This window comes from Lytechinus variegatus, chromosome 5 (assembly GCF_018143015.1).
Source record: "Lytechinus variegatus isolate NC3 chromosome 5, Lvar_3.0, whole genome shotgun sequence".
Lineage (NCBI taxonomy): Eukaryota > Metazoa > Echinodermata > Echinoidea > Temnopleuroida > Toxopneustidae > Lytechinus > Lytechinus variegatus.
Window position 1 is genome coordinate 12,456,140 of NC_054744.1, and position 26,877 is coordinate 12,483,016.

General features: G+C 37.0%; 1 protein-coding gene across 1 annotated transcript; it reads left to right on the forward strand.

Moving 5' to 3' along the window:
• The first annotated feature begins 22,801 nt into the window (after positions 1–22,801).
• LOC121415365 (phe13-bombesin receptor-like) lies at positions 22,802–26,543 on the forward strand. The gene has a single exon (XM_041608548.1). The coding sequence runs from the start codon at positions 22,845–22,847 to the stop codon at positions 23,925–23,927; it is 1,083 nt and encodes a 360-aa protein (XP_041464482.1). The 5' UTR covers positions 22,802–22,844; the 3' UTR covers positions 23,928–26,543.
• The last annotated feature ends 334 nt before the right edge of the window (positions 26,544–26,877 follow it).

Sequence of the window (26,877 nt, forward strand, 5' to 3'; positions counted from 1 at the left end):
AGAACTTTGTTATTTCTTGACCATTTTCTGTAATTGAGGTATCAAATTAAAGAGCAGATATTGAACTTTTTAAAATGTGGTTTTCTTTTTAAAACACAGATACGGCCCGCCAAGTGACTTTTTGGTATCCCCTTTCAAATTGTTTTTGCTCACTCATGCGTGAATGAGAAATAATCTAAGTAATACCAGATGAAAGAGAAGATTATAAGCTTTACATTGATAGGTCATTTGTCTATTTCATTTATGATTAAATTATGATAAATCATCGCTAAATCTCGGTTTCGTTTTTTCTGAGACGCACTGTATGCTTGTATTCAGACCTTTACAAATCACCATCATAAAATCGTGTATTCTGATTTCTCAAACTGCACTTACTAACAGAGTGGGGGATGAATTCAAATCGAATACACAAACAGAATTTAACCCCTAAGGAGATTTTTGATAAATTTTGGTATCTCATCGCCTTTTATAAGGAAATCAAATTGCATAATTGGGTCGGAGATATCCAATTCTTCATCTCTATTTTGTTACCAATCCAGAATTCGTCATAATGATGGGGATGTTTTTCTGCGTCATGATTTTCACGCTGAACATCTGTTTATTTTATTCCAGAACATTTTATACAGTCATCCCAATATTGTTAAATGTCTGAGATGATTAAAATATATAAATCGCGGTAATATCACTGCGAGAAACTACCGAACTATCATTTTAATAAAGAAACTGGCGCAAAACATCATGATTTTTAGTCACTTTATCAGTTAATGTGGCCATTTTTCATGGAAGCTGGTATCATTTGGCTTAATATCAGCCCGTTCTGTTTTCCAACCAAACGAGTCATTACAAGGGTTTCATTATCCTTTACACGGGTCGTGTGGTCCAGTGGTTAGAGCATTGGACTCATAATCGCAAGGTTGTGAGTTCGAATCCCAACTCTGCCATTGTCTCCACTTTGATAAAAAGGCCCGAGAGTGATATCTGTCGTCTATAACGTCAGCCATTGTGACTGATTAACCCAGAGTGACCAGACGTCCCGTATTTCCCGGGATTGTCCCGTATATGGCTCCTTTGTCCCGGCGTCCCGACAAACCCTTCCCGGGACGCCTATTTGTCCCGTATTTCAGTTTATTGAACAAAATGTAGTTAATACATTTACAAGTGACGAATTTTTATTAAATAACCAACAGATGACGAAGCAGAGACAAAACTAAAATCGTTAACTGTAAACTTTTGCGTATTTTTTTCTGTAAAGTTCTGCGGCGATTTTCTTGTTAACCCAATGCATTGCAAACAAACTGGCCTCCTGCCTGTGTGTGGCAGGCTACTAGCCATAGGCATGTGGGATCGGATCAATTCTCAATGATGCAAACAATCTCACATGAGAAACAGTTTCTCCACCAAAATAATCACAAAATCGGCGGGAATCTTTTATAACTATATTGTGGATTCTCAGATTAATGATTTAGAGATGTAATCGGAGGAGCAATTATTGAGTTTTCATAAATTTTTAGATCTAGTTTCAGCTTTCGTTTTGAGTCTTGGTGTGTACGATGCCGCGATGTTTCATCTACTTTTTTAAGTTTGACAATGTTTCACTTTGAAATTTTATTCATTTCTAAAACATTTTACCTTTTAATTTTTTTAAAATGTATTTGAAAAAAAAACCCTATATAACATTATGATAGTTGTAAGATGATTGGATTTTTTTGGTTTGCTTGAAGTTTGAACCTTTTTCCTCTTTCTTTCTTTTCTACCATATCCTTCCTGTTTGCCATTTTTGTTTCTTCTATCTTTATTCCATATTCTTGAACCTTTCTCCCTGTCTGTGTGTTAATTTTCCTTTCTTTCCTTCTTTAAAATTTCCTATTTCATTTCCTTAATTCTTTCTTTCCTTAAAATTTTAGTTGCTTCCTTTTCCGTTCCTCTCCTGTTTCTTTTCATTCTTTCTCTCTGAGTTCCATTATGTTCTCTTTTTCATTCTCTCCTCCCTTCAATCTTCTATCCCTGTCTTTCTTCCTTTCTTTGTTTTTTCCTTCTAATTATTTTCCCTTATTCTTTCTTTTCCTTCCTTCCTTCCTTCTTCCTTCCTTCCTTCCTTCCTCCCTCCCTCCCTCCCTCCCTTCCTGTTTTTTTCTTTCTTTCAAATCATGGAAACTTTTCTTTATTCTTTCTTTCTCCTTTTTTCTTACTTATTTCCTTTCTATCTTTTATTTTGTCCGTACACACATTTATTCATCTTCCCTACCTTTCTTTTTCTTTGTTTCGATATTCATTTCAAAGAATGACGGAAAACTTTTTTTCTCTCTGTTATTCTTTCTTTCATTCTTTTATTGTAACTTTCTGTCATTTTTTCTTTTTTCCTTCATTTTCATTCCTTCTCAATTCGTCTATTTTCTCTCTCTCCTTTATTCTTTCGTTCACCCCCCCTTCCAATTCTTAGTATTTTTTTCACAAGTCTAACACTGTGTAGCCTTCTTTGCTGATCTTTGTATGTCGATTGTCCCGTATTCATTTTGTGAAATCTGGTCAACCTGGATTAACCTAGACGTAAAATGTTTCATAGGTAATTGGTTATATACCAGCTTGGCGTTTACCAGCAAAATGCTGTCCTGCCGAGTTCCTGCGGGAGTTACCACAAACAGAAACCGAAACAAACAGAAAGACTGCAAAAACTTCGGTGTTGATTTAACACCAGCCCGGAATCTATATATGTCCACACCAAAGAAGTATTGAAACAACACCAGTTTGGAATCAAAGTGATGTTGTTTTAATACTAATTGGTGTTGTTTAAACACCTATCTGGTGTTAGACCAAAACGAAACTGGTGTTGTTTACCCGGGGTTGTTTAACACTTCTCTGGTATTCCGGGCTATTCCATAGACTCCGGGCTGGTGTTAAATCAACACCAGATTTCTGCAGTGTAGTTTTCCACGAAACTAGCTCTTTCGCACGATTATCTATAAGCCGAGATCGGTTCTCACCCTTTCTCTTCACATTACTAAACATTTCTTGAATAACAGACAAAATACACATGTGAGAGGACACGGTCACCCGGTATTTGTTTCAGACGTCGCGTCATGATGGGCATACTTACACACATACACACACCCACACATAATAATTGAGCACAATCATGACATAGGTGGAGTACCTAACCGAAATGAGGAATTATATCGCTTTTTTCTGGAATCTGGAATAGATGCAATAAGTCGTTTTCTATTTCATTCTGTTCGGAATCGAATAGACGTAATAGAGCTACTCAATATATTTTTTAAGTGCAGAAACGTAGTACTATAACATAACTTCCATGGCGAAAAAGAGTGTAGAGAGGTTTTCACTGTACACCATGGCCCGTATTCTGAAGTCGGGTTTAACTTAAACTCAGGTTTAAACTTGTGGTTTAAGTATGGAAAGCCCAAATGTTTACTTTGCTCTTTCCTGATTCATCGATATTGAAGACAATCATTTATATATACTTTCTACACAATTATACATGATTTGAGAGCTGATTGAGTTGAAGTATGATGTCTCTACTGTTAGTGATTTATGTAACAATTGGCTATCCATACTTAAACCACAACTTTAAACCTGAGTTTAAGTTAAACCCGACTTCAGAATACGGGCCCATGTATTCTTTTATGGCCGTGTGTTGGTCCTGACAATGACCACCCAAATTCGACGTTTCTATAAATGTGCTCTTGGCGTCTTTAAGTGAATGACAGAAAAAAATCCGTGAGAATAAAGATTTGCATCGGAAGTTTTATGGATCATAGTCTATGAACGTGTAACTGAACTATGAAAATTGAGATTGGTGCATAGCATCATGATTACTAATGTTTATTTCGATATGATTAAACTAATTAGCGATGCAAGGAAATTTTGACGGTTATTTCATTTTTTATTAGCAGTCAAATAACTAGGTTTCATATTCATGGCAGTTATTCAACAAAGGTATCAATGTCAAACAGATTGTATTTAGTTCGCCACACATTAATATGAGATCTATTAAAAAAGGGTAATTGATCAATGGAATGATATTGAGAGTCGATTTAGGCTATGTTATTTGAAAGATGTTCTTCTAAAAAACTTTGAAAAAATATAAAAGTATTAAAAAGTTTAAGTGTATAATGACTGCTTTTCACGATTCATAAACTCTTGTGCGTATCGCAGTTACGTAAATTTTGCACGTTACCATGACCCTATTCATTTTTAAAACGCGTATTACATTATTGATTTCAAATTCCTAAAAACCAATCATGATCTTCTTACATGTAATTCATCTATTAGGAGTGTGTTTTTCTTAAAACCGCTTCGACAGTCAAATCCCCGTCCCCCTTTTTTGGCGCTATTGATTTTCACGGTGAAATATTGAGTTTGCCAAGGAATGATATTCATAATAATGATTTTCTCCAAGGATCATGATTACGTCATGTTAGAAATCCGATTTATGGTGCATTGACCAGGCGATCAGATGCTTTGTATAGCATTATATTTTAAAGTTCTGCTCACCTCCGCCGTGGTTTTACTTATTTTTGTCAGTTGCTCTATCCGAAATCAAAGTCTGAATTTTAAGCCTCAATATTGGTTTGATCGTGATATTTTCTTTTGTTTTTTCCATTAAATTCCGAATGTCCGAAAGAATGTTAAATGAACCTCTAATACGGAATTTTTACACAGGCACGCAGAAGGGTTTTAAGAAAATATAACAAATTTGAGTAAGAAATTTGAAATCTGAAAACTTTTAAAAATAAGTTGAAAGCAAAGTTTCTTCTTGGGAATACTTAATCAAACCAAAAAGTCTACTTACGGGCATGTTATTGGGATATGTGTACACGAGCTTATTACAGTATTAAAAAAATAATGCTGATTAGTTTCTGCCCACTTTATTTTTTTAAATTTATTTTTTATTTATTTGTGTTTCATAACCTTCCTGTGTTGTTCTCTTTTATGTGTGTTTTAATGATACGGATGTGGTCACGTGCATTTTTTCCGTAAGTTACATGTATGTCCAAAAAGAGGAACCTTAGGGTCCTATCTACCATGTCTACAAGGGTTGTTTCTTAGGTTTCCTCCACTTTCCCGTTTATGCACTTCATTCATGTAGAGTATTAATTGTGAATGCTTGTTAATTACTTTTCAATTTTACCATATGTATGTAAATGCTGTTCAGTATAATTATGCCATTATATACAAGTTTTGCGACGTTATGGATTTGTGGAAATAAAACCTGTATAAAAAAATATTGAAAAATTACCGTCAAATTACAATGAACGACTGGGGGTGTTTGTTTGAATGAATCAATATGGCCGGTTACAAATGAAATCATGGTTCTAAACAATTGTAAAAAGATGCAAAATATTATTTCATTCTATTTAAATTTCTAACATATATCTAAAAATTCTCCAAGCGTTTCTGACTAACACAAATTAGTTACACTAAATTTCCTTGTCGTAATGCTTTGTATAGAGGACGGGTAAAAAATACAAAAAACAGTATATTCGGAAACAGTGTACATTAACCATAATTCATTTACAGCTTTTACCATATGACTATGCCATATATTTAGAATGCCATAAATATTTACCAACATACGAAATGTTAAGTTACGAATCGATGAATAATTGATTTGCAAATTGTTTGATAAACTAAGTTAATTTTGTTGGATTATTACCAAGGGTTCTTAAGAAACTAGATCATCCTCAATTGCCTTAAACCATGCTTTAACGTTTCGTATACTCTAAGTGGATAAAGCATGAGCTCAAAGATAAATTATACACTCATGAGATACATTTCAGATACAGGTTTGCGGGACGTCGTAAGGGCGAGTGCCCGCATTTGATGAGCATTACAAACGCCGAAACCACATTGACCAATATGAAGTGTAAACCCTCAATGTTGTAGTATTTACACCTCGAGGCAATTCTGTAACCCACTTTAAGATAAAAGTTAAATTTTTACCCTTCATACTGCCGGCTTTTTCCAGGGACAATATCATGGGATCAATAGAACTCTATTTTATCTATGCTAGGCAGTGGCGTACCTCGATAATACAAAGAAAAGTGCAAGCTCGAAATTTGCGCCCTTCCGAAAATCTGTCACCGGAAACTAAGAAGTCATTGCACCATTGCAAAGTTTGACGCCAGTAGCTTCTTCGAAAGTTAATTATGTGTCTTTAGCAAAAGTCTTACCGTTTTGTGCAACTTCCTCTCAGTGGCAATAGAGAATGCCTCTATCCTAAATGAGAACATGCTACATCACTGATCTCTGAAAGGATTAGGCCTACTTTCCGCCCTTTCCTACTGAAGAACAGGATGAGTGGCGATTCAGGACGACTGTGTTGGTTCTCAAACAGTGAACTGATTGATTCCATTCTGCAAAGGGCTGAAATGGATGGATAGAATAATTGGTATGGTTGATATATCAGATTACTTAATCTAACTCTAATCACAGAATCAAACCTTGCGTTTTATCCTCCAGGGCCTGATCAGCGTTCAATTTGGTTACCTAAACATTATCTCTCGGCTGCTGTTTATACCTCAGTCATTATGCTTTACGGCGGCCGTACAGCGAGAGAAAACAGCCGTTTGATTTTTGTTCTTTTGTAATAGCTACATATAGGTGAATGAAAAAATGAATTAAACGACTGTTTTCGACTCGTCGTATGGCCGCCGGAGAGTAAATGTGACTCATGTACGAAGGTACAACATACAATAGCGATTTTTCGCAATTGCGACGGCGATGGATTCTACAACAAAAAATATATATTTAAAATGCCGATTAGATCACAATGAGCCGCTGAGAGGACTCTGTCGATATTGATGAACCTTGAAAGCTGATTGTCGTTAGATTCTGAGGTGACGAAAAATTGCAAATATGTCGTTTGTCCACGACGAAGGTGCTGTTTGATTCACCGATTTTAGACAAAAACATAAATTGATATTGAAAACTTTGCAAATATAAGTTTTTCTTTAAACTAAAATCATTACCAAATCGGTGATTGTTGTTATCAGCGATTTCATCAGGCGGCCGTATTAGGTGATTTTTGTGACCACTCGCAAAGCATTTCGTGATTGAATATGAACACTTTATTTTTCTCTGAGCTCTTCGCTGAACCCATCATCACTCTATTCTTAAGCTACATATGTTACATCGTCTGCTTAGCTCTCAACCTCTAGTCTATCACTGGTACTAGTTCTGCTAGGCGGAACACGACTCGGAGACCAACCCGTCGACCAGCATTTATCTGCAGCCCATAGGCTGTGACTCATTTATCATCATCTATGATGTTATTTTTTTTTAGCATTTTCCCAAAACTTCTAAATCCAGATCTACATCCAATCATTAAAAAGTTAAGTCTACATCTAACTTAGATCTTGGTCGAAAGACCTAAGTCTAAGATCTAACTTTATTAGTCTGACTAGACGATAAGCTTTGAGCAGTCCCGATCTGTTTGTAGATCTATGTTCCACACTGGATATCTAAGTAGGTCTAGCACTAGTAGAATCTACTACGACATGTTTTACTTGGTTACTTTGGTAGGAGATATGCAAAAAGAAAAAATAACTAATAATAATAAACTAAAAACAAACGGATTCCACCTGCCTATAGGACGCCTTGACCTAGATGCAAGCCCCGATGCTCGGTTTGGTCCAATTAAGGCCAGCCTGCATGGGCTAGGTTTGGGATTTGTTATTCCGTAGGCCCACAGGGTAGAGTCTAGATCTGGAAGATTCTATGATTGACAAATTAGCATTAGGCCTAACGTTAGACGTGGGATCCTAAAAAAATTCACTTTAGAAAATGCATAAAACCACAACAAGCTCAGTCACTTTGCTCTTTCGCTTTCGAATTTCTCCAAAAAAATTGTACTGACGCGTTCAAGCCCAAGCCAGGCCCAGGACAATTTACAATTTGCAATATATATGATCATAAGCAAATCATGTAAAAGTCTTTAACATTGATTGCAGAGAATCAATGGTCAAATTAAGATATGGATGCCGTCTATCACATCAATTCAAGTTCAACTTCTGCCCCAATCAGAAACTAAAGACAAGTCCAATCTAGCCCTAGTAAATACCCTAACTTTCTGAGTTAGGTCTCCGCAAAACGGTGATGATACTCTCTGCTCAAGCGATGTAACATTGCAATAACCCAGTTTGCCTCATGCAACTTGGCTGATTTTTCTCAGAAAATTATTAGGAAAACCATGGTAAATGTGGATAGATGGCCGTTTATTTAAGCTTTTAGTTTAATTTGGCTCAGAGCTACCAAGTCTCACGCATTGTGCGTGAGACTCACGCATTCAGGGTCCGTCTCACGATCTCACGCATGGCATCCATTTTTCTCACGCATCGGGACCCGACAGAAAAAAAAGAGAAAAAGTAGCATTATTCGCCAGATTATACGACTGGCTGACCGCCTTCGCGTCTAGCCCGGCACGAGAGACGAATCAAAAGTGCAGTCAGCGCACGGCTAGTATGTGATACGATGAATAGCGTGCGTGCATCGCATGGTTTTGAAGCCCATCTCATGCGCGCGCACCTTTTCGCAACGTATGAGTGTGGTGTAAGTACTGGCCGCGCGCGCACAGAGACGTCGAGTCATAAAAATCTCACGCATTACATTTTTTTTAACTTGGCATCTTTGCTTTCGAAGTTTGGTTGCTCGATCGACCTTCGACGCAGTCTGGCTGTGCAGCCAATGCAATGCATCCGATGCATGTTTTTTTCGCCGTCCTTGCCATGGTCTCGGACTCGGAGTTGAAATTTCGACCCGGATTTCGGGGATATTTTAGATTTTTAGACTTAAAAGTCATATGAAATTTAAAATTTGAAATCTAACCTTGAACAATCATCGTTGATAAACATCAGCCTTGAAGCCATTGCACTTAAAATCAGGCCAGGCAAATTAGACGTCATTGTCCAGGTTACTAGAAGACGAGTCGCCTGGAGCCCCAGCGCATCAACGTCACTAACTAGCTACGCGACCGGGCCAGACTCGGCGCACCTAGGCCAGAAAAATTACCTCGATTTGGACGGTGGTTGTCTGTGCATTTATTAGTAGTAGCAGAAGAAAATAACATACCAGAGGTATTCTCGTCACAGACTTATTAATATAAAATGAGAAAAAATGATAAAATCATGATTACTTTAAGCTTTTTTTTCCTCGAAAATGTTATTATGCATTTATTATTTATTGTAAAACAAAATAATATATACAATAACAACAGAACTTCATAGCTACTGTACTTAAGATATCTACACAAAATATCTACACAACTGATGACAAGACGACACATACACAGGACAAACACGATTCTCTCAGTAACAAAAAGATAAAGAATAAATAAATAAGTAAATAAATTAATCAATAAATAAAAAATACATAAAGGCATCCAGATTCCAGAATATGGAGAAAACAATAATTTGGTGAGGGATAAGCATTAATCTACATTAAAGGACCACTTCTTGAAATGCAGTGCCAATTTATCATTCTTTTCAGCTATATAGTATTCTGTTTTCTGTTTTACTTTGACAAAGGTTATGAAAGCCTGAAAGTTTAAATCAATTTCTTGAAACTTGCATCTCATAATATAGAATTTAAGACATAAAAATAGGAAATTAATACACATATCATGTTTGCCACCAATATCAAAACCAAAAATGAAACTGATATCAGGATAGACTGTTGTTTCATGAATAATACTATCAATGTAGTCTGTGAGCTTCTTTCTAAATGGTAAGACCTTTTCACATTCACAAAAAATATGTTTTAAAGTTTCAGGGTATTTACCACAAAAATAGCACAGTGGTGATTCACTTCTATCGATTTTAAATAAGAAAGACTTCACTGCAATAGCATTATGAAATAATTTGAAATAAAATGACTTTAACTGGGTCTCTATAGTACATCTGAAATTTCTCTTGTGGACTGCTGGCCAATCAATGTCATTGGAATCCAGACCTAACCATTCTTCCCATTTGCTTTCTATCCTTTCACAAGACACAAATTCTTTACTTCTCAAGACATCATAAGCATGTTTTGGAACCTTACAAGTTTTTACCAACCGTGATAAAATTGAATCAAACAAGTCTTCTGTTACCTGTTTAGGATCAAGAAACCAGTCTAAATAAATAGCATTCAATAGTGAATCATATTTCCTTCTATCCTCAATGGGAATATCAAAATCCAACACTAACTCCTCAAATGTTTTTACCCTATTGAATCCATAATACAATTGACAGATAGTATGAATACCTCTTTGCTGCCATACTGGATAGTAAAAAAAAGGTCTATGTTTTACACTGACATTTTTGTTCCACCATAAATAGTCTTGTAAATGATAATGATGTAAATTCATGTCTTTCATCATTGCAGACCTATACTCATACCAAATACTTAAAGATGCTGCTATTTGACAGTTTCCTATTCTTCTCAAAACGCAATGAGGTGCCTCAGTTTTCCACAATACAAGATGATCCTCATTAAAAATTTTCAACATTTCTATTTCAATACATTTCCAAGAATTACTATAACTTTCATCAAAAAAAAGTTTTACCCACACCATTTTCTGCGCTTTAGCATACAAAAATGGATCAATCATTTTGAGACCACCTTCTTCATACTGGTTACATAATATACTCCTCTTTACACGGTCATTTCCATTACTCCAAATAAATCGAAACAATAAGCTGTTTAATTTCTTGAAGAAGGTTTTAGGAATATCAATACATAAGACTGAAAATAAATACAAAAGTTGTGGTAGTATAAGTGACTTAATAACTGTTATTTTGCCCAATAAAGAAATACCTCTTTGTCGCCAACAATTAATGGTTTGTTCCATCTTTTTCAATCTTGGAGGAAAATTGAGTTCGTAAAGGGACTTAATTTGTAAAGAAAATGTAACCCCAAGAGCTTTGAATGTTCTAGAATTCCATTTTAATCCTTCCTCCTGGAAGGGGGTTAAACCACTATTCTTTAAACTGCCAACATGAATGGCTTCAGATTTTGCTACATTTATTCTGCATCCTGAGAAGGTAGAAAAATAATGTAAAGCTTCAAATAAATTGAGAAAAGAATCAATATCTCCATTCAAAAAGCATATAGTATCATCTGCAAACAAACTGACCTTTTTCTCCAGGTTCCCTATCTTAATACCATGTATATCATGATTATCTCTTAATGCTATTGCTAGAGTTTCTATGGCTAAGACAAACAGATAAGGAGAAATAGGGCAACCTTGAAAAATGCCTCTTGACATTGAAATGGGACGAGACAAAAATCCATTGTTAGTCACATAGCTAACTCTGTTATTATAAAATGTTTTCACCCAATTAGTGAAATTCCCTCCAAGATTAAAATACTCCAGCACCTTAAATAAAAATTCATGTTCTACACGATCAAAAGCTTTTTCAAAATCCAACAGCACTATCGAACCTGGAATATCTACAAAATCTGCATACTCAATAATATCAATAATAGTGCGAATATTAGCACTTATATTACGTCCTGCTAAAAAACCCTGTTGATCCGGATGGATTAGAGAATTCAGCACTTTTTTCAAGCGATTACTCATAATTTTAGCTATCAATTTATAGTCAACATTTAACAGAGATATAGGGCGATAGTTCTTAACATATAAAGGATCTTTACCCTCTTTGGGCAAAAGGGTTATTACTCCATCTCTTTGGGATTGAGAAAGCAAACCATTGGCAAAAGAGAATTCATATGATTTCATCAACATATCTACAATATCATTAAAGAACACAGTATAAAATTCTACAGGTAGGCCATCCAGGCCAGGGGTCTTGTTAACTGCCATAGACTTCAATGTTAACCATATTTCGGCCTTGGTTACTGGAGAATTTAAGCGGGACACATCATTCTGGGACAGTTGTGGAATATCAAGGCCAGAAAGAAATCGGGAAGCTGTTTCAGAATCATCTTTAGAGTAATTAGATGAATAGAGAGACTCAAAAAATAAATGTAATTCCTTAAGAATTTTATCAGAAGCCACCTTAATTTCTCCATTATCCAATTTAAGCTGCCGAATTGTTTTCTTTTCATTATGTTAATGTGCATTTATTATTAGCAGCAGAAGAAAATAACATACCAGAGGTATTCTCGTCACAGACTTATTAATATAAAATGAGAAAAAATGATAAAATCATGATTACTTTAAGCTATTTTTTTTCTCGAAAATGTTAATGCCATTTTTGCTATTATTACCCAGAACAACCGATCTACACACGTTTCATTAAAAAATATGTTTTAAAATAACAAATGAAAAAAAAATCAATTCTACAAAGTTCGTTCCCCCCCCCCCTTATTTTTTAGAGTGGTCACAAATTTCGAGCGGAGTGGATATTCCTTAGAGCAACACGCTTGTGTGTTGCTGCCCTCTACGTTCGTTGGTGCGATGCTCCAGTTCGCGTAGTTAACACTCTTTTAACACGCCAGCCGTGCAAACATGAAAATTGTCGATGAATTTGGGACAAACGTATTCTACCACATTTCTGTCCGCCAGGCAACGTGTTCTTGGAGAACCATGGACGGGGAACGACGAATACAAATTACAGGAAGAACAATGAGCCTGATTTAACAAATGTTCCTTGTTCTGATACAAGACGGAGTAATGAAAAATAAGGACGATTGATTAAAATAATTAAACCAAGGAGGATCGGACATCAGAATTTATTTTTTTGATAGAAAATAGATATAGACGGACCTTTCAATAATATGCAATTTACTTCATCAATGCGCATTATAGATATATGGAATAAACGTTCGACAAAGATGGTCTTTGAATGAAACAAAGACTGAAACAGTACAGGTGAGTGTTTCATAAAGCTGTTCGTAAATTAAGAGTGACTTTAAGAACGACTGGTGATCCTTTCTGGTGGTAAGTAATATCTATTGGCGATGGTTTAGCGCATAAGAAATGTTCACCAGTCGTTCTTAAAGTCGCTCTTAACTTACGAACAACTTTATGGGACGGCCCCCGGATTGGATTGTTTATTGTGTATTTTGTTGTCATGGTTTTCCAGGAACTGACGTGAAGAGAGGTTTTCGTGTAAAGCGCTTATCACTTTTCCTTTCACATGATAAATTCACTTTTATAAATGATTATCACAGTGAAAACACGAGGAAAACTTTGACAAGCAAAAAAAAAAGGTCTTTACTTAAAAACAAAAGGGGGCACACTTCTTTTCTATCGGCATTTTACATTACAAATTTTGATTGTCTCTCAAGGGAGGGGGGCAAGGGCCAGTTCCCCCCCCCCCTGGATCCGCCAGTGATTCTTAGGTTTCTTTGCACATTACATTTCCACGATATGGATATTTTGCCACATTAAAAGGTGACATCATCTGTTATAGCTTAATCGACAGTATTTATTTTTTAAAGTTTCTACATCTATATTTTCCTGAAACCAATATAACGCAACTCCTCGATGTGGATTTACCACACTGAACCCGATATTGGCAACCATGGTCAAGTTTGTACACTGAAGTTTCGCCTTCCTGACTGGAAAGAAAAAATATCTTTTCAAGATTAAAAGGAATATTTTTCATATTCAAGAGTGGTCAGGTTTTGAATTCAGCCAATTTCTGTACGCAAAATTCACAATAGTTTAATCATAGACTATAAAAGTAATGAAGCGCTGAATTTATTTAAAGTTATGATAACCATCGTTAGGGAATCAGAAAGTTTTTTTTTTCATGCAAGGAAGAATCGTATGTAAGAGATAAAAAAAACCCCGTTTAAATCCATCAGAGTGATGCTTCTTGAATTTGGTAACCTATTTAAGATTATTTAACAGGCGTACGAGATTACAATATCCCTTCCAACATCGATTATATTGCTGTAGCTGTATTGGGCGATCAGTTTCTTTGTAACTCGAGCGTTGGATTTTGTGAAGAATTAATACACGTGATCGGTCAGTCTTAATTGTATTCTACCCAAGGTTTGGACACGACATTCATCAACTCGAATCATCTCATGGTAGAAAAAATATTCTTCTACAGGAGTTGTTATTTCGAAGTTGTTAATTGATGTTTCTTAAACCTATTGCCACAGCATTCAATAAAAGCAGTGCAAATGATTGATTTAGGTTAAAACGCGTATATTGTGTGTTGAAATTTTATCCGAATAATTTACATATCAGGGGAGCGTTTCATGAAAGGATTTTATCCGACAAGTCTTGTTTTATCCGACAATTACCATAGCAACAGTACCTGTCAGCCAATCAGAATCAGGGGAAGTTGTCAGATCTGACAACTTGTCGGACAAAATATGTTGATGAAACGCTCCCCAGGTTAGTTATTTTTGTCTCGCCTGCATAGCAGAGCGAGGCTACAGGTGCTGCTTTTCTGACGGCGTTGACGGTGGCGGCGTCAACATTGAAATCTTAACCTGATGTCATCATAACTTGTTCATGAAACTTGGTCATAAGGATAATAGTGAATGAACATCCAGTCTGAGTTTCAGATCACATGACCAAGATCAATGCTCATTTCGGGTCAATGAACTTGGACCATGTTGGGGGAATCAACATCAAAATCATAACCAAGGTTAAGTTTTTGAAATGTCGTCATAACTTAGAAAGTATGCGAATCTAGTTCATTAGACATACAGAGTAATGGTGTATCACTGAACATCCTGCCTGAGTTTCAGATCACATGATCAAAGCCAAAGGTCATTCGAGGCAAATAAACTTAAGTCAGGTTTGGGGGTACCTGTTGATTTACCATTAAAGGGGAATGAAACCTTTGAAATACAAACTCTTTATCCATGATGTTCTCATTAAAATCTGTATTACATGCCCTCCTATAGAAAAAATACATGATCTACTATATATATGCGATAACAGAGGCAATTCAAGCGAAATAAATACTAATATCATGGAGAGAGTTGTTCTCAAGTGACATCACACATCTTTGTCGCATTGCCAACATGAGGATCTCCATAGCATTAGTGATCCCAATATTCAAATGCTCATAACCTTCTCATTATTTGTCCGATTTTTCTCAAATTTTAATTGATATGTTTCTTTGATTTTCCCGTTTTAACACAAGCTATCTTGTTCTAAAGGTTTCATTCTCCATTAAGTTTGAAAGTTTATGGATCCAGTAAATGAAACCAAAATATAAGAGTAGTCAAGTATCATCCTGTAAGGTCATTTAGGATCAACAACGAAATCTTAATCAAGGTTTATTTCTTTTAAATATCATCATTACTTTAAAAGTATATGGATTACTTCATGAGACTTGCACATATCAGTGAACATTATGGATGAGATAAGGTCATGAGACTAAGGTCAAATGTCATTTATGGTCAATGAACTTTGGCCATCGTATTATTGATATTATATTAATTCTGTGTAGAATTTAAGGTACTTTCTATGTAAGTTATCGTTTATTTTGAATAGTTAAGTATTTGATTTTTTACACCCATATTCGGTGTCATTTCTTTATCTTCGCTTTTTATTATTCAAACAGTATTATGTTTCGTTAGAAATGTGGGTGTATTTATGCAATGTTTTAATATACTGTTTTAATGGCTCCGATGAAAACCAATTAATGCTGACTCGGGCTACTCTTATTTTAATATGCCAAATAAATCATCAAGGCATCTATTTTTCTTTCTAAAAATACATTATATGTCTTCCTCAATACTTTCCGGGCAGAAGAGAGAACTATGTTTCCGACGTTCATAACGCATATGCTCTCGCCATGCTCGCGGAAACATAATCACTCACGCGCCTACACACCCACTCTCATGAACACCAACAAATTGGAGACACTAATTCATTTACTTTATGAACATCATGTTCACACATTTTCACATCGCCAGTATTTACATCATTATTCCACATATTCAATGATTCTAAACATCTAATGATAATGGTGATATCGCAATGTTTCCCCTTACGACCGACTAAAAGGAACAACGACGATTTTGATTTCTATGTGTATGTAAGTTTCCACTCCTTTTGGTCTGAGCAGAAAGGCAGTAACACTCACGCACACTTTACATCTCGCGTAGCACGCTTTCGAACTATGCCAGGCGCGGCGCAGCGGAATTGGAAATCGCCGCGTCCTTCTGCCAGGCAGGTGACGATTCACTAGTACGATTGTTACATTCAAATACTCCTATTGTGATTATGAAATATGGACAATACACCTCCCAGGATTCTGTACACTTTGTTCCATTATGTACCCTAAATGCTTTTAAATAATAATAATTATAATACTGCTAATAATAGCAATCATAATAAAAGTAATACTAGTAATCATAATTATAATTTGATGCTGATATGTGATCATTGAAAGATGTTGTAGGCGCCCTACATTTCTCCAATGTAATACTGAACAAAAAATAAATAGGACCTTCGAAATAAAAAAGAGTAACGGGTATCAATACAGGAAGTAGACCAATTACTTGTAATGCCCATCCTTTCTCTTAAGAATTAGAATAAGAAAGTGTTGCCGCAAGTTACTCTCTTATTTCATAATAAACAGTCATAAATAGTGTATCGTATTATTAATGACGGTGAACTCATTTCTCTAGGGCTGTTTCCGAAGCCTTTTACGGCATCAGAGGGAGAGATTATCTATCAAAATCCTCGTCAAGAGGACCTCCTCACTGTTCGATTAGACATGTTTTTTTATAGTTTGGCGTCTACTTAAGATGAATCGTTACCCTCTTCGAAACTCGAAACTAAATGATTATTCTTTCGTAGAAATTTGATTAAGAGATATTGCATTTGAAGATGAACGTAAAAATATGATCGAGGAAGTTTCAAAAGAAAAACAAAGTGGGTTTGTGGGCATGTTTCATTTTCTATTCAATGTAGGAATCTAAGAACTAGCCCCAGGAATACATTCTTTCGTGACGTAATCAAACCAGTTTTTACCGGATGATTAATGATTGGTCTCTTGAAGCATATTATCCATCAAAGTATTGCATGATCCGATGCACACAAATGGAAAGTCAAAAGAAAAAAACCGTACGTCATTGTAGGGTCGAGCCAAGTTTAATGTCCACATTTAAGATCTCGAACTTTGGTTACGAAAAAAAATAAACAAACAGTGGTATCAAGAGTTTCCTGTCTTCACTATTTGGAAAAAAAATCAACTGTTGATAGAATAATTATTGTCAAACCAACAGGGACGATTAGAATGGACATTTAATATATACGTTATGATAATAATAATATAATATTCCGCATTTATATAGCGCTTAATACATCGGAACGACGTCTCTAAGCGCTTTACAGACATATTATTACCCCGGTCATCGGATCCTTGCATGCCCGCATACAATGTATGCACCTTCTCCGCTCCTGGGGAGCATTCCAACAACAGTTCCAAGACTCAATTGCTAGGCATACTACATATAGGCTTTCACATCCTACCGGGTACCCATTTAACACCTGGGTCGAGATTGGCAAAGTGTGGATTAACGCCTTGCCAAAGGACGCTAAGGATTCAAACACACGACCCTCTGATTACAAGGCGAGAGTCAGAACCGCTACACCACGGCACTTCCACAGTTCTGATTGCACAGAACAGGCTAAATAAATTATCTTCAGGCCCAGTGAGAGAAATCGCCACTGATATTTTTTTACAGATTTGGAACTCTCCTGCGCATTGAGACTATGATATTATCGCGACAGATTTTTTGAGACGAATGGAACATCTATGACATTTCCCCAGGTTACTTGTCATGAATATACGATCACCCATGACCCTATCAATTTTCTATGAAATCAAAGACAGCAAAGTAAAAAAATAAGTACCGGAAAGCGGAGATCTATGCAACTCTGGATGTGAAAGAAGAGCGAAGATCATGCCTAATCTAAGTTGCGTTAATCAAAGAGCACGTTTGGAATAATTGGAAGGAGAATCTTGTTCCAAGTGGTCTATGAGGGATTAGGCCTACCCTTTGCAAGAGAAAAAGCGGCGACGTCGGACAATCTAGTGGGTTTTCAGCGTTTTTCGTGCATAATATTATTTGTCAATTTATCTTGTACCGTTCTTCACAATTAAATTCGTACTGTGCTTCTTACACAGCAAAAACTGTGGTGTTAACCGGTGTACATAGAGGACCACACCAGTTATTTTACGCCGGTGTTAAATTGGTGGTGTTAGTTTTACACCTATAGGTGTTATTCCAACACCTTTGGTTGTTACATTTACACTCTTTGGTGTTATGTTCAATCTTCAGGGTGTGGTCCTTATTAACACCAGTTGGTGTCAGTTTTAACACCACAGTTTTTACAGTGTACTGGGAGGGTGCACTCTAAAAAATGAAGTGCTAATTTAGCTCTTAAAGAGCGTGTATAGTGACTGCACTTCGGAGTGCTGATGAACTAGACTAATCAGCACTCCGAAGTGCAGTCACTATACACGCTCTTTAAGAGCTAAATTAGCACTTCATTTTTAGAGTGTGAGTGGCTGCCATCATAAATTTCAAAAGTAATTATTTTGTACTTTTCCCTACACTCACTTTCCCATTTACGTATTTTTTTCTAATTCATTAATAAAGGGTAGGGGATTGTTCCACTAGTCAGTTAAGTTCACTTCTGACGTATATGCCACACCTAAGTGTAATACCAAATACTGGGACAAAAAGAGGCGAGATTTGCTTGCAGGCAGACACATACCTTGGCGAAGTGCGAAAACTGACTTTGACCTTTCAAACAAAATATCAGTAATGTTAAAATATATCATTCGTTGACGAATGAATCGATTTATTAGAGGTGTCTATATTGTAAACTTCCTCACTTCTACCGTTCACATCCTGGCAGTGGCACAATGCTGACATGGCAGTTTAACGATTCTCTATATTGTGAGGGTTTTTAATAAGCATTTTAAAAGATTTATCCAGATTGCTACACGACACATTGAATTGTTTCCTTTTTATTTTGATGTCAAGCTATAAGGGAAAATGGATTTTCCCCAATAAACACGCTTCGTTCTTAAATTGAATCATTGGAGACCTAAATGATGTCTTATCTGTCTGACGGAGGCCCCACAATAACCCGAGGGCTATGACATTTTGTTTTAAACGTTTTCATTACTAGATGTGACAATGTTGATGAATGAGAACCATAAAGACCATCTCGTCGATTTCAATTTGTCCAAATTAGAGCAAACTGTCCTCTCCACCGATACTATCAGTTTTGACATTGATATTGAGCTTCTTGAATAGGTGGTAAGAAATCGTAATTATCTTGTCGCAAAACTACTCCCTTGGTATTTTTTCTCTGCGATATCACATTACCCCGTGTATCAACGGTCCTTCTGATAAACGCAATTTCTGAATTTAATAAATACTTAATTCAAAACAGCCTCCACACCAAAATTTTATGGAGTACAAAAACAGTGTGAATAAGTATGACCTATTTTAGCAAGAGTGAAGAAAAGGATGGAAAACATATTGACAGGAAATCAAAGAAAGGAAATGATTCGACTTAGCTTTCTGGTTTCATTTTGGAAAAAAAGCTATTCGATACTTCGATACTCCACAATAATTAGGCCTCACGAAATGCATTTCTTGCCCCAAAGGCGAGTCTGGTTTTAATCAACGTGATTAGATGTTGTATCTTTGAGCAAACTGCGTTCTGCACGCTCATTAGCAAGATTGTGGATATAGCTCACGATTTCAACATAATTCATATCAAATCTGATAGCTGACCGCCTTCAACTCGGAAAAAAAGAAACAAAATCAGCGAACGTACCATCGGAATAGCTTGAAGATTACATTTGAAATAATATTTTTTTTTAACCATGCTACCTCCAGTGAGTCATTCTGTTAAACATTCTAGCAGGGGCGTCGATCCATTTTTCAGATTGGGGGGGGGCAAAATCATGAATCAACGTTCCACATAAAACAAACAACCAAACACACACACGCGCACATAGGCCTATACTGTACATACACACAAACACACACATATTATATATAAATATATGAATATGTCATGAGAAAGAGACACATATCTCACAAATTAATGCGAGCGCGAAGCGCGAGCTGAAATTTTTTAGTATACTGTCCTGAAAACAGGAAAAAGGCACCTCTTTGTAGGACTTTTTGTAGTAACTCATGAGGAGGATACATATCTCACTACACAGATAATGCGAGTGCCGAGAGCGAGCATAAATTTCTTTATATTCTGACCTGAAAGCTTGATATTCTAAGCATTTTTGTAACAATAAATAAGACAGGTATCTAAAAGAACAATAGATGCGAGGGCGAAGCGCGAGCTGAAGTTTTTGATATTTCGATATGAAAAAAAGGAGTTTAAAATCCAACAAAAGATTATTGCTAATCGAAGTGGGAGTTCTTTTGAGGTTTAAACCTGCAAACGGGACATTTTATTTACCTATTTAATCATAAAAAGTATGGGGTTTTGCTCAAGAAATCATGCGAGCGCGAAGCGCGAGCTGAAAATGTTTACATTCCAATTGGAAAAGCTGACATTTTGAGCACGATTTTAAATAATACCCCCATCTCACTAGATGGCGATTCCGCTGCGATCGTCAAATATCGACAAAGCGTGGTATATCGTAGCTTGAACGTGGCTTGATCTTTTCAATCTTCTCCGTCGTACCTTGATCTTTTCTGAAGCGGCAAGGATCGCCACCATCTTCCTGGTCGCCACAAAATTTTGAACATGTTCAAAACTTAAGAACGAGTTGTGTATCTCAATCTCGCTTGCTGATTTCTTTGTAACATTACAATCTCATTTTATTTTCCACTTACACGGAATTATTGGGGGGGGGCAAAACGATATGTTTGCCCCCCCCCCAATATTTTCATTGGTGGGGCGATCGCCCCCCTGCCCCCCAGGATCGACGCCTCTGCATTCTAGGGATCAATTCTGAAGTACATTCTTTTAAAAAGAAGGATGGGCACACTCACTACATTGCAAATTCAGGATGGTAAAATGAAAATGATAGCAAATAAAGATGATTACGGGGGTCCAACCACTTGACCGAAGGCCCGAGAGACCGACTTTTTTTTCTTCATCAGGTGTCGAGTGGTTTAAGGTGCCGATTGGTTTAAGGCGCCTCATTGCAGCGGCGTATGCCTGTTATCAGAGGGGTGAGGGGGCAGAGCCAAATATTTACCGGTAACTCCGTCTAGAATTAGTGACATAACTAGGATTTCAGTTTAGGGGCGGTAGTGAGCACGGGAAGCGCGCTCCCGGGGGGTGGGCGGTGCAGGGAGAGGGAGTGTCCCTCGCGAGAAGCGTGGAAGCTCCGACGTTCCTGTGAATCGTTCCTTGTCTTCTCCCGCTCATCTTAATACGTCCTCTGCCTGTTTTCGGGGGAGGGGGGGGGGGGGTAGAGCCAAAATATATCCCGGTAACTTATGTCTATAAGGATTTCATTTTAGGGGCGGTTCTGAGCACTCGAACACTTAATACTGAGCGCGCGAAAGGCGCTCCCTATAAGGGGGATTTTTTCCCCGTCCGCGCAAAGCACAGAAGCTCCGACGTTTTCTTCGAATTGTTCCTTGTCTGCTCCCGTGTCCCGTGTTTCGCACGGTTCGCGTGCTGACGACCGCCCTTTGAATTAAATCCTAGCTTCGCCAATAATTTTAGACTTGGTTAACGAGGAAGTTATGGCTGTGCCCCTCCCCATTTCAGGCATAAAACGTAGGAAGAGCGGATGCAGACAAGGAATGGTTCAAAGAAACGTCGGAGCTTCCGCAATTCGAAATTTTTCTCCCCCCCTCTCCGTTAACAGGCAGAGAACGTAAGAATAGCAGGAGCGGGCAGGGAACAATTCAAAGAATACGTCGGAGCTTCCGTGCTTTGCGCGGGAGAGGGTAAACTCCCCTTATAATATGGAGCGCCTTTCGCCCGCTCATTATTACGTGTTTCGCACACTTCGCGTGCCCACTACCGCCCCCTTAAATGAAATCTTTGTAAAGCCACTGATTCATGACTTAGTTACCGGGATTCCCCCCCCCCCTCCGATAACAGGCACCTATTACGAGGCGCCTTAAAACACTCGACTGCGGCACCCGATGGAGGGGGGGGGGGCTCGGTCTCGCGGGCTGTCACCATTCTAGGGATTGATGTATGTCTTCGATGCGGAACATTGGTTGTAGAAGGTTAGGAGGACTGAATGCTCTACCATCATTACCTCTACCACACTATGAACTCCATCTTTTTGGTTGGTTAAATGAAAAGGCGAATACACCAAACTCTGAATAGTCTAGAACGTTCAAGCTTTAGAAATAAATAAACTAGCAATCTACATCAAATTTAAAAATTGGGCAAGATAAGCTTCCACTTAGGCACTTAAACAGATCTGTGACGTCACGAAAGGACAAATTAAAAAGCGATTAATAGTACGCCACGCTAATTTCTTTACTTCTACCAAGGGCGGAAATCTCCCCCGAAAGGTAAGGGGGAAGGAGAGAGCTGAACCGTGCTATGGGAAAAATAAATAGAAAATACACTTTCGCCGTGCAATGGAAAATAAAATTTGCATGCAGCACAAAAGAGTTCAAAATATTGAATGGCTTTCAACCAATCAAATTACAAGAATCTTTGTATGAGTTGTATAATACCATGTTCTTTACATTTCAGCAATAAAAAACACGATTTTGTAAAGAAAATGTCGATATGTCCCTTATTGCGGGAAGCTGGCGAGGAGTACTCAACACCATTATTCATTGATTAATTCAATCTATACATCTGGATAAAAATTATAAAACTTCTATCATTTATTTTCCAGTTGCAATCGACTACAATATTACTTTTCTTTCAAATCTTTCTCCTTTTTTGTATCTTCTTGTGCAGGTCACCCTGGTTTTCAGCAACCATGACCACTACAGTCGAACAAGTGCAATTCAACATAACCGAGGATGGCGAAACTACCACTCCCTTCTTCCCGGTTTTTCCTGAAGAGCCAATTAATGTGGCATATGTGGTTGTACTCTTCGTCGAACTGTTTATTGGCGTTCCGGCCAATGCCAGCCTAATATTCTTAGTGGCCCGAGTTCGAGAGCTTCGGACGGCACCAAACTTACTTCTTGCGAACTTAGCGGTAGGCGATCTTATCTTCCTCTTCGCCAGTATCCCAGTGAGCCTTTCGCAACAATTCAAGACCTACGATTCATCCATCACCTTCTGTAGGTTCCAGCACGGTGTCTACTACATTTCATTTGCCGTGTCCGCACTAAGTCTGACGGTGATTAGCTTGGAAAGATACGGTGCAATAGTCAAACCCTTTACGCTGAAGAGTGTCCGAGAGAGTCGAAGCACGGTCATTATTTGCGTCATCATTTGGATAGTGTCCATCTTGTTATTTGGCATTTACCCAATGTATCTTGCGGTGCCAAATTTCTATTACAAATCCTGCACAATGCCCTATCATGGAAAGCCCTTCAGGACATACTTCGTCTTGCAACTTGTATTACTGTACCTGGTGCCATTATTCTGCATGACAACATTCTACGCGTTCTGCACCCGCGAGCTTCTGCGAAAGCGCCGGATCTTGGGGCAGAGATCAACAGGACGGGGGAACAGCGACAGATCAAGGTCTCGCGTGGCATTTAATCTAATGTTGATCACATTTCTGTTTGCTCTGTGCTGGTTGCCGAACTATGTTTATTACCTCTGGTTTTTGTTCGTGAGAGATTTGGAATCATTCCGATCTCCCATTTTTGTACATCTCAAAAAAGTAAGGTCGGTGTTTTACTATCTTGCATCATGCATAAATCCCATGATCCTTTACGCCATGAGCACATCTTTCAGACATCATCTGATTGCAACAATGACTTGTGCCGAAAAGAAGAGTGCCAGGACGCGAAACGGCCACTGCACTCGCGAGACCCAACGCTCTGTCACGTTGAAAAGCACCATCAGAATACCGGAGCAATCGACAAGTAATTCAGTTTTGTAATAATTCAATAGTGTAGTTACATGTATTGTTTCATGAATTACATGAACCCATACAACTGTCATGACTGTGATCATTATATAGAGGTATAGGCGTCTGCGGTGTACATTAACACTCCTTAGACCTACTAAAATCATTAATAATATCGTCGGTAGCTACTAACTTTCTTAGTGTATTTCCGATAGGGCCTTCAGTCTTGTCTTCTGTGAACTTTCTAAGGACTTATTGAAATGATCCTTTGATGGGAATGGTAAACTAATACTAACACAAATATAATCTCATTAATGTCAGAGTACATATCAGCGGTGATCTAATGGACTTTTTACCGTTTCCGCTTCACTCCATAGGACTGGCGTTCCTGCGGATGTATGAACTAAAGCCATGATGTGCGATAACCATTTTGGAGAAGCGAAAGTACAGCAAGAGTCAACTCCGCAATTTGTGCTTTGGCATGTGTGCTATGGCATACAAGTACTGCGCTCCATTCTTCGTCATGTGTTCATTGTTTTTGGACATCGTCAAGTTCATATGATGGAACAGTTTGATTTATGTGGCAGCTGATAGCATCTATACAAGCGTGTGAGACATATTTTGGGGTATTCTCCACTAACAAGCAGCTATTATCTGTAGATAAAAGTTATAGTTATTAAAGACATGTGCGTCGAGCACCAGCAAACAAGATGTGCTGCAAGATAATCGAATGTGTGCCTGAAAATTATTTGTCAGCTCGAATTCACAACAGAACAATATTTTTTTATTTAAGTGTTTTCGACGAATGGATGAAACGTTTAATATTCGCATGAAGTATTTAGATTGTATTTTTTTCTCAAAAGGCGATATGCTCAGCTGTAAAACGTGATTGCAGAAACATAATCCAAAATAGCCTCAAATTATTAACATGATTAAAGCAAACGTTTATCTCAATTCTGGTAATTCCCGAGTATCAAGATGTATAGTTCAAATCACTTACCCCCCCCCAAAAAAAAGATAGAATTTTCAAGATTGTTAGACTTGTTTGACAACATTGTTTTCAAGAGACTCGGTTGCTCATGTGATCTTACAATCCTGGAAATAATCAACAAGGTAACCAACAATGGCTTAGTATTTTGAAGATAATCATTGTCACCACAAGTTGGCTTAATAATTATTGTTTCCATGCATTACTATTTTTGCGTGAAGTCTGATTTTGACTTAATAGACCCAAAGTAACTAATTCCGAAGAAAATCAAGTGTTACCACTGTATGAACAAAACAAGATTATTGTTGAATTACGAAAATCCGTATTTAGTGTGACTGACTATGTTACATAACATCCGTGACGTCTGTTTTATCAAAGACGTTGCATGTCTTATTACCGTAGATATAAATTCATTCAAATATTTGTTTTACGTGTCATGGATGTTTTCCATTCTGAAACCTCCATCATTAATTACAATTAAGAAAAAAATATACATATGTTTTTAATCTTTCTAATTTCTGCATGGATTTTTAACAAGTATTTCGATTTTGCAATAATGCAAAATGACAACGGCTGCATAATTTGATATCTTTGAACGATGTAATAAAAACCTTTGTAACAATATGAATGCCTGACGTTTTTTAAGCCAATGTTAATTTAATTGATTTTAAGAACAATGATTAATACTTTGTATATTACTCTGTGACACTAAGACACCGAAGATGTAGACGTAAATTGAATTGAAACATACATTAATTTGCGAAATACTGTATGTACATGTACATCTAGTATACGTAGTAATGAATGTAAGGATACAGTGTATTTCAGTACCAACCGAAGAACAAGGTGTAGTTTTTTCACCCTAAATGCATCACCGGCAGCCCCTCTTTGGGTGCAAGCTTGGAGCTCATGGTGCAAAATGCACAATTTTGATTGTATTCATCCAGAATGGCCGTTTGTACCAAAAAACATAATGCGCGTATTTTTTTCCTTTCCGTAAATGTATATACAACTCTGCACTCTACAAGGAAAATTCATAAGTGCACCATTAATGTTTCGTAAGGTGTAAAATTGTACCCCAAAAGGGGGTAGTCTTATTTTTCTAAGTATTGCACCAGCTAAAACATGCATGATCATATTGACTGTATCATACATACAAGCGTATCCGATTTGTATTATCTAGAAAACATTCTGAAAATGGTATTTCTCAAATTGGACACACTGTCTTTGGAAAGACTGATATGACTGTATAATGTATTCATATATATATACATATATAAATAATTCACGTATATCATGTTTATGTATATATACTTATCTGTGATGTGTATTTCGAAATATCATATTTACATCAATGAATCAATTATTATCTAGTGAAATAATTATTTACAGTGTAAATATCAAAATGTATATACATGAATATAGGCTATACATGTGTAGCAGGCAATGAAATTTATTATTCAATTGTTATGCCTCATAGCCAATTGGGAGTCCGCTCATACAGTGCAATCATTTTTTTTTAAGTTATGCCACCCTTATTATTTGGTGAAACGTTAGACGTTTATTGATGATTCTTTATATCCTTTCGTAGCAAGTAATAAATTACTTAGAATAGCTATAAGATATCTTGTTAATACTCAAGAGGGGAACTTTAAATTATAAACACGCAGGGAAAGGAAAATTGAAAGAATTTATTTAATACTAAGAACGTCGTTTAACAAATTTACATTACGTAATAAATAATATTTTTAACTGCACATTTGTTTATATGAATGCATTGTGGGCGTTAACCTATACCATGGACGATTGAAATTTCAATTATTTTAGATATAAACTTAGTTTTTTAAACCTTTCTTGTCGATCTAAGTTACATCCCTAATAAATAGAAAAGATATGTCCAAATAAATATCCAATGTCCCCAACCTGGACGTATCTTTCCCAGTGTATAGCTGTGTAGTGCACTTATTTTTACGATATGTACCTAATTGTCCTACT

What these genes read in the sequence shown, in the direction of transcription:
- LOC121415365 (XM_041608548.1), top strand. Translation starts at nt 22,845, where the DNA reads ATGACCACTACAGTCGAACAAGTGCAATTCAACATAACCGAGGATGGC.